The sequence below is a fragment of the Gadus morhua genome, chromosome 21, assembly GCF_902167405.1.
Source record: "Gadus morhua chromosome 21, gadMor3.0, whole genome shotgun sequence".
Classification (NCBI taxonomy): domain Eukaryota; kingdom Metazoa; phylum Chordata; class Actinopteri; order Gadiformes; family Gadidae; genus Gadus; species Gadus morhua.
The window spans coordinates 4,492,487-4,505,271 of NC_044068.1; the positions used below are offsets into that span (position 1 = coordinate 4,492,487).

At 50.0% G+C, this 12,785-nt stretch overlaps 1 protein-coding gene across 3 annotated transcripts in view; it reads left to right on the forward strand.

Moving 5' to 3' along the window:
* Positions 1–12,785, forward strand: part of LOC115534167 (uncharacterized) — a 33,439-nt gene that overhangs the window by 9,782 nt on the left and 10,872 nt on the right. The window contains exons 1-2 of one of the 3 annotated variants that reach the window (XM_030344911.1): positions 7,997–8,159; positions 11,453–11,698. In XM_030344911.1, the coding sequence (XP_030200771.1) occupies positions 11,476–11,698 (223 nt within the window). In that variant the 5' untranslated portion in view covers positions 7,997–8,159; positions 11,453–11,475. Of the gene's footprint in view, positions 1–7,996; positions 8,160–10,552; positions 11,160–11,452; positions 11,699–12,785 lie in introns of those variants that run through there. The other 2 variants (XM_030344913.1, XM_030344910.1) reach the window with 2 other exon arrangements.

Consider the following 12,785-nt stretch of genomic DNA (forward strand, 5'->3'; position numbering starts at 1 on the left):
CAAGCACAAGCCGAGGCAGAGCAGGCAGGGAAAACAGCAGCCGTGGCAGTGCTGAGGTAGGCACGGGGAAATGTATGAATGACTGCGAGGAGAGGAGAGCGGGCGGCCAATCGGGCCGCCCGCTCAGAGTGTCGGCCAATCAGAGGGAGCCGCTTTTCTATTACCCAGTGTCTCTCTGACTTCTTCCTCTGACTGTTACCAGGTCACTGTGCCTGCCCGCGCCTCGGAATAATCTGTTTCATTGGGTCAGTGTGCCTCTCTTGACGCGCCTGACTGGCTGCCTCGGCATATGCGGTTGCTAGGGAGCTCAGCCAATCGGAGCGTGGCGGAAGCTTCCATGTGGTTTCTAGGCAGGATTCACGTGCTGAGGATGTTTTGGCGGGAGAGTGAGAGAGGGAGGGGCGTCGGGGAGAATGTAGTGGAGCATGTGATTGTGTGCTCGCGTGTGTGTGTGTGTGTTTGCCTTTGCCCTGTGTGATTGTGCATGTTTCTCTTAGCCCTGTGTGTGTTTGTTTGTTTGTCTATTTATGTATTATGTGTGTGTGCATGTGTGTCTTTTTTTATGCGTGTGTTTGTGTATTTGTGTGTATGTGTATGCATGTGTGTTTATGTGTACATTTGTATGTTTGCGTGTGTGTGTGTGTGTGTGATATGAGTGTGTGTGTGTGCGTGGATGTGCATGTGCGTGGAAGTGCATGTGTGTGTTTGTGAGTGTGTGTGTGAGTGTGCGTGTGTGTGTGATGTGAGTGTTCTGATGCAACAGAGAACTCTGTCTCTTGGGCGAGTAGGGGACCTTGTTATGGTTTCTCTCGCTCTCCCCCCCCTTCCATCGCCCTCTCTCTCTCTCTGCTCTATCTCTATCAACGCCCCCCCCAGCCCATTCACTCTCTCTCTCTCTCTCTCCCTCTCCCTCTCTCTCTCCCTCCCCCTCTCCCTCTCTCTTTCTCCCTCTCTCTATCTCTCTCTCTCCCTCTCTCTCGCCCTCTCTCTATCTCTCTCCCTCTCGCCCTCTCCCTCTCCCTCTCTCCCTCCCTCTCCCTCCCCCTCTCAACATCTCTCTCTCGCTCCCTCTCTCTCTCGCCCTCTCTCTATCTCTCTCCCTCTCTCTCTCCCTCTGTCTCTCTTGTCCTCACAGGAAACGAGAACCAATTGCGGCGCTGTTGCCATCGGAGCGGGGTGGTTTGTTTTCCCTTCACTTTCATCGCTGGCACCTCCCCGTCCACAGTTACCGTAGAAACAAGAGCAACTCCGACTCTATTTCCATCCGCGGCTCCCTCCGTCTCCGTCTCTCTCAATGATTTAGCACCCGCTTTCTTTTTTTAATCCGCCGCCACCGCGACTACCTACCAACACGTCTCGCAGCCAATCGAGTATTTAGAACGGCGCGCGTGTCATCGGCGTCGAGGCGGCGCCCGTATAAGAGAAGGAGGGACGTGGGGCGAGAGGAGGTCCGCCCGCCGCCGCCGCCGCCGCCGCCGCCGCCGTGGACCGTGGCGCCGCCGCCACAGCCCGCCATGTTTTAAAGATAACGTCGTCAATGCCGTCTATGCTATGGTAAAGTGTTACAGACAAGACAAACAAGAACCCCCCCCCCCCCCCCCCCCCCGAACCTCCCTGGACCTCGGAAGAAAAAGCAAGGGGAAGCAAAAAGACACGTGCATTAACCACTGCACCCCTTCTTTCTTTACCTTCGTGCCCTTTGGAATGCGCCCCTTCCGGGGTGCGTTCCAATAGCCGGCGTCCTCTCTGGAACATCCTATTATTGACACTTGAATACACAGCTGGGGTTGACAAACCAATGGACAGATTAGCAAGGCGCGTTAAATGACGGTTCCCTTGCGCTGCGACATGCAAGAGGGGGAGGCTACAGGTTTTGTTTTGAATTAACTGTGCGTGAAATTGATTGTACACGGAATACTTCCGAAATGCACACACACACACATCATGTAAGGACCTGACATGCAGGAGCGCACACACACACACACACACACACACACACACACACATCATGTAACGACTCGACATGCGACAGAACAAACACAACCACACACATACGCACATATACATCTACTCACATTCAAGCGCAAACACATACACAGGAACATCATGGTACGAGTCAACATGCCAGAGCACAAACACAACCATATACATACACAAACACACACACACACACACACACACATCTACTCACATTCAAGCGCACACATGCACACCTGCACACTTGCACACCCACACCTCTGAACACTGCTCATTGTAAGATGTCTGAACAGGTGTGTTAAATGTCATTGACCAATAGTCAGCGGTTTGGGGTTCCCATGATATATATACCCAGGTCTCTTCACGGATGATGACAATGTCAAATCCCTGACACACACTACTCAGCGAATGCTTACGCACGCGTCCCAGGGCCATGTGGTGGCAGCGGATACGGCCCAACAATGCGCCGACAACAAACCATTAAACCACACCACCATACCTCTGGCCTGGCTCCCAATTAAAGAATGGGATTTCTCTGGCTGTCACCCGGGCTGTCTATGGACTCCCAGGCAGCCTGACACGCGGCTTGTTAAGGTTTACCGTCTCCGACTGCGGATTGATGCCGCGGGAGCTCATTTATTCAAACCTTAGCCTTGGCTTTACAGCTGCAAACCCATTGAGACCCATTTGAGAAGGAGGGGGGGAGGGTAAAGTGGGTGGATGGCGGTGGGGGGGGGGGTAGCAAATCCATTTCCATACAGCACCTAATCCAAAAGCATGCCCGTTCCCCATTGTGCCGTTGTTATTGTTTTGGATTTTTCGCCGGGGTATTTTTTGTTTCTCTTTTGTTGTTTCTTATAACCGGCGTTACTACGTTCACTTACGACGGCGTTGGATCAGTGTCAGGAAAGGAGAATGATGGAGAGTTATTAGGAATGGATCGCCTCAGGGTGGTTATGGGCTTCAAATGTGTTAACTTTGGATGAACCCAGGAGGGCCGTCCTGATTGGCTGAGGGAGTGGTGTTCAGCAGCGGGAAAAGCTGACACCCACTGAAACGTATGCGGAGGGGAGGATTGAGATGGACAGCCGACTCCACTCACCATACGTTTCAATCGTGGAGGACTCGGCAATCTGTCACATGGAATCCCCATTTATTTCTGAGGACGAAACTCACGGACACGCACACGCACACACACACACACACACACACCTTTCAGACAGCTTCCGGTGAGTAATTAGACGGAACGACCATGAGATCGGGATGCTCTGGGAAATCCAGCAGACCAAAAGGGAAAAGTTGGTTGTCTCAAATGAGAAAAAATGCCACAAAAGTTAGACTGGCTCCTAGTTGATCAGTTAGAAGTGTATAACACATTCGGCTGTCTCCCTGTGTTGTGGCACGGTGCAAAGAAGGAAAATAACTAGCAGAAGAAAGAAAAATGAATGAGAGAGAATGTCTTCTCCCTGACATTGGTGGAACTCTGAATCTGACTTGTTCTGAGTTCATTGCCAACATTAAATGACGCTTTACACCTCTGTGTGACAAAACAGCTGAGTTCAAAGAACCCCACCACAGCCAACTAGAACCCTGTATGAGAGCGCACGATTCGGGGCTTTCATGCCGTTAAGACATTGACTCTGCACTTTGTGAACTGTGCAGCTGACTTGAATAGTCTTCCCAAAAGGGGGACCCTTAATGTAATGGTAACCCCCTTTCTTCAATCAATTATATGGAATAGATTGAAGAAATTATACCTTATTGTAGTCAGTGGTACCAGATAAGCAAATTACCAGATAGAAGTACTTTCTGGGAATATTCCAACCTCTTGCATACCCTCACACTCGTTAAAATGCCTTATCAATAATTTGTGTATTTTTCCGAGAAGGAAGAATGACTTAAAAAAATAATGAACTGGTTGTGGGCGGTTCGCTTTGTTTGTTTTCCCAAATGAGGCACATCTTCGACTCATTAATTTTGCACTAATCCCGTCCTCTAAAACATAGCTCCAAACGCCTGAGTCTCACACTGGAACACAGAGAGTTAGATGTTTGTAATCAGACCTATTAACAACACACTCGTTAACCGTTATTCCCAATACGGTGCGGCTGGGACTGGAGGAACTCAAAATAGCAGACCACGATAGGCGGGAATTATGATGTGTGTAGTACGCACACACATACACACACACACACACGTACAGACAAACACAAACGTTCAAATGTGGTCATGAAAAAGGAGAGAGACAGAGAGAGAGAGAGAGAGAGAGAGGGAGAGACAGAATGAAAACGAAAACGAAAAACATCATCACCTGATTTTTTCTTCATACGAAAAACTTGGGTGGGGCCCGAGAGTGTGGGTGGGGGAGGGGGGAGTGTGTGAGTGTGTGTGTGTGTGTGTTGGGGGGGGGGAGTAACAGCCTCAATATCACAGATCTGTGGCTCTGGTCTCACGCGAACCCTCGTCATGAAAGCTGTTTGGAGAAATCGAGGTGAGAAGCTGAGGACATGGCCGCGATGTTCACACATCCCCTGCTACGTCCCCAGCTACGTCCCCTGTCTCATCCCGGCTACATCCCAAGCTACATCCCATGCTACATCCCATGCTACATGCCCCGTCACATCCTCAGCTATATGCCCAGCTACAAAACCAGCTACATCCTCAGTTACATCACCAGCTACGTCATCGGCTACGTCCACAGCTATGTCCTAGCTACATCCCCTGCTACGTCCCCCGCTACGTCATCAGCTACGTCATCAGCTACGTCCAAGCTACATCCCCCGCTACGTCATCGGCTACGTCCTAGCTACATCCCCTGCTACGTCCCCCGCTACGTCATCAGCTACATCCACAGCTACGTCCTAGCTACATCCCCTGCTACGTCCCCCGCTACGTCATCAGCTACATCCACAGCTACGTCCCAGCTACATCCCCTGCTACATCCCCCGCTACGTCATCAGCTACGTCATCAGCTACGTCCAAGCTACATCCCCCGCTACGTCATCGGCTACGTCCTAGCTACATCCCCCGCTACGTCATCGGCTACGTCCTAGCTACATCCCCTGCTACGTCCCCTGCTACGTCATCAGCTACGTCCCAGCTACATCCCCTGCTACATCCCCCGCTACGTCATCGGCTACATCCACAGCTACTTCCCCGGCTACGACTGTAGCTGGGGACATAGCTACATCTGTAGCTCCGTCCCCAGCTACATCCCCAGCTACGTCGCCAGCTACGTCACAGCTAGCTTTGTACCGAGCTACATCTTCAGCTACACCACATGCACTACAACCAGCACTCAGCAACATGTCTTCCTCTTTCTCTCTCCTAATGGGAAACTGAAAGAATGAGTCACACACGCACGAGCATATGCACAAACACATGCACACAAACATGCAAATACATACACACATACGTATGTGCACAAACCTATATGCACACATACACACACATACTGTGTATACAGATGTATACACAAACACCCATTCACACACATACACAGATTAATACACAAACACACAAATGAACACACACACACAGACACACACACACAAACACATACATCCGCAGCCTGGATCTTCCCCACCGATGCAGTGTACTCTGCAAAGTGTGTGTGTGTGTGTGTTGGGGGGGGGGAGTAACAGCCTCAATATCACAGATCTGTGGCTCTGGTCTCACGCGAACCCTCGTCATGAAAGCTGTTTGGAGAAATCGAGGTGAGAAGCTGAGGACATGGCCGCGATGTTCACACATCCCCTGCTACGTCCCCAGCTACGTCCCCTGTCACATCCCGGCTACATCCCAAGCTACATCCCATGCTACATCCCATGCTACATGCCCCGTCACATCCTCAGCTATATGCCCAGCTACAAAACCAGCTACATCCTCAGTTACATCACCAGCTACGTCATCGGCTACGTCCACAGCTATGTCCTAGCTACATCCCCTGCTACGTCCCCCGCTACGTCATCAGCTACGTCATCAGCTACGTCCAAGCTACATCCCCCGCTACGTCATCGGCTACGTCCTAGCTACATCCCCTGCTACGTCCCCCGCTACGTCATCAGCTACATCCACAGCTACGTCCTAGCTACATCCCCTGCTACGTCCCCCGCTACGTCATCAGCTACATCCACAGCTACGTCCCAGCTACATCCCCTGCTACATCCCCCGCTACGTCATCAGCTACGTCATCAGCTACGTCCAAGCTACATCCCCCGCTACGTCATCGGCTACGTCCTAGCTACATCCCCCGCTACGTCATCGGCTACGTCCTAGCTACATCCCCTGCTACGTCCCCTGCTACGTCATCAGCTACGTCCCAGCTACATCCCCTGCTACATCCCCCGCTACGTCATCGGCTACATCCACAGCTACTTCCCCGGCTACGACTGTAGCTGGGGACATAGCTACATCTGTAGCTCCGTCCCCAGCTACATCCCCAGCTACGTCGCCAGCTACGTCACAGCTAGCTTTGTACCGAGCTACATCTTCAGCTACACCACATGCACTACAACCAGCACTCAGCAACATGTCTTCCTCTTTCTCTCTCCTAATGGGAAACTGAAAGAATGAGTCACACACGCACGAGCATATGCACAAACACATGCACACAAACATGCAAATACACACACACATACGTATGTGCACAAACCTATATGCACACATACACACACATACTGTGTATACAGATGTATACACAAACACCCATTCACACACATACACAGATTAATACACAAACACACAAATGAACACACACACACACACAGACACACACACACAAACACATACATCCGCAGCCTGGATCTTCCCCACCGATGCAGTGTACTCTGCAACCCCGTCTCACATGCTAACGTGTTAAATTTAGTATGGGAGTTGTCCTACATTGTAATGCAATCATTCGCATTCGCCCTTCCCTCCACCACCCCCACTCCCCACCCGCATCCCTCACACGGGTCACCAGTCATGTGTTGATGTCAGTGGGTATTAACGCGCTGGATAAGGAGGAGACCAGCTGAACGCGACGCACGTGTGTTCGTACTGTAATCACGCTATGATACAGAACTCAACTTCCTGTATGGGGTTAATGGAGTTCATCCTCAAACCGGAGGAATGGCATGCAGACATATTTGTTTTAATGGATAACGATAATGTTAATTAATAGGCAGCCAATTTGCAAAGCCTATGTAAAACATGTATTCACAAACCTCTTTTTTTAAATGTCTTTGCAGCCGTGCAAACGTACTTTTAGCAACGTGGTTGGTAGTCTAAATAGTGACAAAATCGTTAAAACGGCAAGTGATAAAGTGTCTATTTCTGTTAGGACACAATGTACTACTGTGAGAAGTATCTGGGCTCCATCCTTCTTTGCGTGGATACAACCGCTCTGTCTATCAGCGGCTCCCAATCAGCTGAGCTGGGCTGTGAAAAAAAGTCACATGTCAAAGCTGGGGTTTTTTCTTTTTTTTCCTCCTCCACGTGTCCAGATACACGCAGTAGGAGGCGGGACCAAAACAAACCGTCTGATTGGCCTCTTCTTTTACAGAGGAGGACGGCCCCCTATTCTCAACGGCAACAGAGGATTTTAAGCCACTAAAAACACTGTGAATATCGCACACAAAAATAACGAAGGCATTTATCTCTCAGGATGTTTTTTAATCAAGTTATACCTCGAGTATGACTGAATAATGTAAAAGGGTAAACGGTTTCTATTTTATACAGTGATGTAAAATAACAAATAATTTGGAAACATTTAAATACAATTTAATAATACATTTTGAAAAATACCCCAGGTACTAAAACGTATTGTATGTGATAATACCACCTTTAGCCCCATTATCATACAATTAGGTATTAGGTTCGGTTGCGATTGCTCACTTTGCACGTCTTGCATAACTGCTATAAATAATTTCCTGGAGCTTCAAGGGTCTAGAATGTGGGCGGGGCTTTCAATACACATGGGCGTGGCCGACCGACATGTGGGCGGGGCCGACCCTACCCTGCCAGCTGAGGGGGAAAAGAAAATACGCCTGCCAGTGTAAAAGAACAGTTGTGTGAGAGACTATAGACGTTCATGGTTTGACGGATACCAGCACGCACGATTTCTTACATCTCAAAGAAGCCAAGGCAACTAGAAGTTGTCAACATACCACCGACCATAGCGGACTGCGCATTCGCAAGCGGTAAGTGTACAAGCCCCGAAGAGAGTCTCCGTCAGATCGGGTCCCGGTGGTTGTTGTCATGGGGAGCGGGTGGTGGATCAGACATGCCCGGGCAAAGACTCTCTTCGCGGTACAGGGCTGATGGCGCAAGGCGGCGTTCTCAGCAGGGCTGATGCACCGGGCGATGACAACAATAACAACTCTCGATCGACACCCAACGAGGCTCTGGTCCTCGCGCCCTCGGGTCGGTTCACTTCGGGTTCCGTGGACGTTTTTTATAGACGGTCCAACTGGTTTACCCGTTTCAGGGTTTGTGTGCTTTCTGGGCTGTTCGGGTACCGGAGAGCGGTTCCTCTCCGGTTCGAATCGTAGCTGTGGACCGGGTTGGTTGTTGATGTTTTACAGGCGTGTTACAGCAAGGAAAATTTCAGAAAGTTTAGATGATAAGAGCAGTTTGCGGATCCGTTACCTTTTGGTGCAAATGAGACTCGGTCGGAAGTGTTTATTTGACGGAACGTTTCACGATTTGATCAATCAGTTTTTTGGTGGTGGCTCATGTTTGCCGTGTCACCGGGTAGTCTATGCAAACCCGAGATCTGAGCTTTGCACGTTGTTGTGGTTATAATAGTTGTTGTTTACATTTATTTACAATCCATGCTTGTCAAGTCAGGTGATGACGCATAATCACCTTCTATTGTGTTCGTTAGAAGGCTGATCGCTGGGGGTTTGTCCATGTGCTGGCGCTCCGAGGTTGTAGTGTGGAGGCTGCAGGGAGAGTATTTGAGGACAGTCGATGATCCGGGGGGCAACGTGCTATTCATGAAGGGCCCCGTCTGCGCTCAATGGAAACCTCATTACACGAATTATATCGAAATATCGAACCAAAAATGTGAACAAAATACGCCTCCAACGTCATGCACCAATAATATCGACCCAAACTACAGAATAATAAATGGTCGGCAAAAATTGACTTATTCGAAGAAAAAAAATGCGCTAATTGGGTTAGTCTTTTTATGTTATTTTTTGATTTCTCGATTATAAAACATTTTCTGTCCATTCGTCTTCACCGTACTGTGCGCCGAGTCCGCGTGCAAAGGGCCCGGTGTGGCGATAACGGCGGGCAGGGATTAGTTGGGTGACGGTGGTTGAGCCGTACCCGGCGTGCACAGATGGCGCGGTAGAGGGAGCCAACCCCCAAGCATGTTGATCCCCTGACCGCCTCTGCGGTGGCTGCCAGTTTCCCAACCCGGCTCCTACCCCCGGGCCACTGCGTGTTCGCTCGTGCGTGCGGGTTCGTCTGCGTGCGAGCCCGCATTATTGTCTATGTTTGTTTTTATGTGTCTGACACTGCGGTATACCTCCATTGCCAGCTTTTCTACCGGCCGCCGGCTGTAATTGAAGACCGAGCGGGACACGCAACATAAAAGCACATTCACTTGTGAGTGTGCTTGCTCGTGGTTCGCTGGATGCAGCGTGTATCTGTGCATATCGATCAATTCAGTTTTGGGTGCAAAGTTCACTCCCTGCCCTATTTATTTATAGTTACTTTTATTTGAACAACCTGAATACGTATAGCAGTGCCGGGTCACCCACGCCCAATTCTGGAAAATGTGTAATGATTGTTAATTATTAATGATATATCAATATGAAATATATATAGTCCATAGGAATATGGTATGACTCCCTGACACTATCACCTTCAGTCTCCGGTACCCGACCATGTGTCAAGTGAGGAAGACCGCAAGGGGGAATATTTGAGGTTGAAAGCTCATGAAGAGTTGTTGTCTTTTTCTTCTTCAGTGCTTTCTCTGCGGTCAACAATGTACAACGCTTGATAGAGTCCGTAGGGAAAACCTTGCTGTCATCAAGTCAGACGTCTGTAGTGAAAACCTTGCTGTCATCAAGTCAGACGTCTGTAGTGAAAACCTTCCTGTCATCAAGTCAGACGTCTGTATTGAAAACCTAGCTGTCATCAAGTACTTGTTTACATAAGTTGAATATGCGTGGACCGCAGACTTTATCTATAAGATGCATGTATCGTGATTAGGAGAGAGGGAGTTGAGCGAGAATCAGGAGTTCAGGTTCCCGGTTGAGTTGTTTTGCAGAATAGCACACTTAGAAACACAGTGATGGCAGGAGGGAAGGAGTGACTCGTTTTGATCTCACGGTTCGTTACACCGGGCTGGCAAACTAACAGTGTTTGATGTTGAGGTGAATCAGAGGAGCCTCTTTGGGGGTGGAGAATGCGGTGGTGGTTTTCATGGGGGTGGAGGTGGTGGAGGAGAAAGTTGGTGTTGTGGTTCAATCAATTAAATTGTATTTGTATAGCCCTTAATCACCATTACAGTCTTAACAGGCAAATTTTTATAGTGGTGGAGGAGGTGAAGAAGGTGGGGGGGGGGGGGGGGGTGGAGGTAGAGAAGGTGGTAGTTGTTGTGATGGGGTTGGAGTTGGTGGTGGAGAAAGAGGTAGCAGAGAAGGTGGTGCTGGTTGGGATGGCTGTGGTGTTTGTTGTTGTTGTGATGGGGGGCGTGAGGGCTCCTGGCTCTCTCTCACACGTTTCTGCCTCATAGCGGATCAGTGTTTAGCAGCGGGGGGGGGTAGCGCCCCCAGCCAGCGGGAAGGAGGGTGACGGATCGTGGCACCCAACAGGGAGGGTGGCATGCCTTGAAATTCCGTGACATTGTTTGGCGACGGTGGTGGTGTTTGTGGAGGAGATGGAGTTATGTTACTAAAATAGCTTGTCTAGCTTATGTCCCGAGGCATGCATTCATTAATCGTAACCTTTCTAAAGTTTGCACTCAATCTATTTTTCTTTATATTCGCTGTTGTCTATGAATTCTGGCCAGGTGTTGAATCCTGGGCATTGTGTTAAATCTGTAAGAGGTGGTGACTGATATTGAAACCAAACAACCCGTACCCCGGACTCGTATCTTTGACGGTTGGGGCCCGGCTGACCGCAGACGTCTTGTTGACTCAAACCAAACAAGGCGCTCCGACGCCGGGTGGAGATCCACTTTGGTACGGGTCTCGGGCGTGTCTCGGGGAGGGTTTACCTGGCGCCAAGGCTTACGCTAACTTGCACGGGAGCACTAAAACCACACACACGCTGGCAAACACACACAGTTGTTTTCAAGGGAAACTCATGATCTTTTTTTGTGTTTGTGTCTGTGTGTGCGTGCGGGCTTGTGTGCGCATGTGGGTGTGTGCGCATGCGTGCGTGTGCGTCCGTGCTTGTGTGTCTGCGTGTCTGTCTGTGTGTGTGTGTGTGTACGTGCTGTTGTGTGTGTGTGTGTGTGGCTTGGCCTCCTCAGGTGTACGACCGCTGTGGCGTCGTATGGACGATGAGGAGGAGGACATGTCGTCGCAGCCTATCACCTCTCCGCACTGGGGAGCCCTGCCCAATGGGAACTTCAAGACGGACGGGACGGACGAGGCGTCCGCACAGCACCCACCTTACGCCCCCGCGCCCTCTCTGCCCCGCCGCGTGGACGCACCCCTGGGCCTCGAACACAACGCTCAGCCCTGTGGCGGCTCACAGCCTCTTGCACTCTCACACGGTAAGGGCTCGGGAGAGAGAGAGAGAGAGAGAGAGAGAGAGAGAGAGAGAGAGAGAGAGAGAGAGAGAGAGAGAGAGAGAGAGAGAGAGAGAGAGAGAGAGAGAGAGAGAGAGAGAGAGAGAGAGAGAGAGAGAGAGAGAGAGAGAGAGAGAGAGAGAGAGAGAGAGAGAGAGAGAACTTTTTGGGGTAAGGAAAACCGAAAAACGAAACCGAAAACGAGAGAGGAACGACACACAGGGCTGAGCGAGCGGAAACTTTTTGGGGTAAGGGAAACCGAAAACGAAACCGAAAACGAGAGAGGAACGGCACACAGGGCTGACACAGCACGAGAGCAGTTGACAGAGACAGAGTGTCCCAGAGTCCTTCCTAGGTGCGAGTCCCACGGCACAGCCGTGGGGCCTCAAAGCATGTGCTTCTGAAGCCCTAGAATTACGAGGGGGAGAACAAAGATAACTATTATCAACACCAGCGTCCTTATCGACCACCAAACCCTCTTTATGAGTGTACAGCGCGGCCTGTTCCTCCACCTCAACAACGCAGGCTGACGTCCTTTAAAACCCAACGAGAGCTGCCCAAGGGGGGCAAATTGACTTATAGGATGAAAAACAGGCCTTTATAGCCTTGTTTAATACCATATAGTCTTTTAGGGGAGGCGTCTGTCCAAAGTGACCCCTTTTTTCTGTTTCTAGATTTTCTAGATATGTCACTAAGGAGCTTGTAATGGTTGGTATGTAAAGGGTTAGAGGCATCTTCATCACGGAAGACTGCATGTGGACTCCGGACTTCAGGGTCCGTGCCCAGAATGTTTTGGCCAGGAGTCCCAAAACCACTGCCTGCTATCCTCCACTATCTTTTGGTCAACACATTTGTTATTGTGAAAGTGCGTCTTATTTTTGGTAGAGCTGACGCACACACCTAATCAATCATTTTTCTTCTTTGAATGCATCAATTGGATTCGCATTTCTGGGACCCTTAATCCAATCAGTGTGTCACGGCTCCTGCGTAATCGAATTGGAGCCCTTAAGTAAGGGGACGTTTGTTGATGCCAGTGGAGAGATAGACATTGTCCCGGTTCACCCGAGTCAGC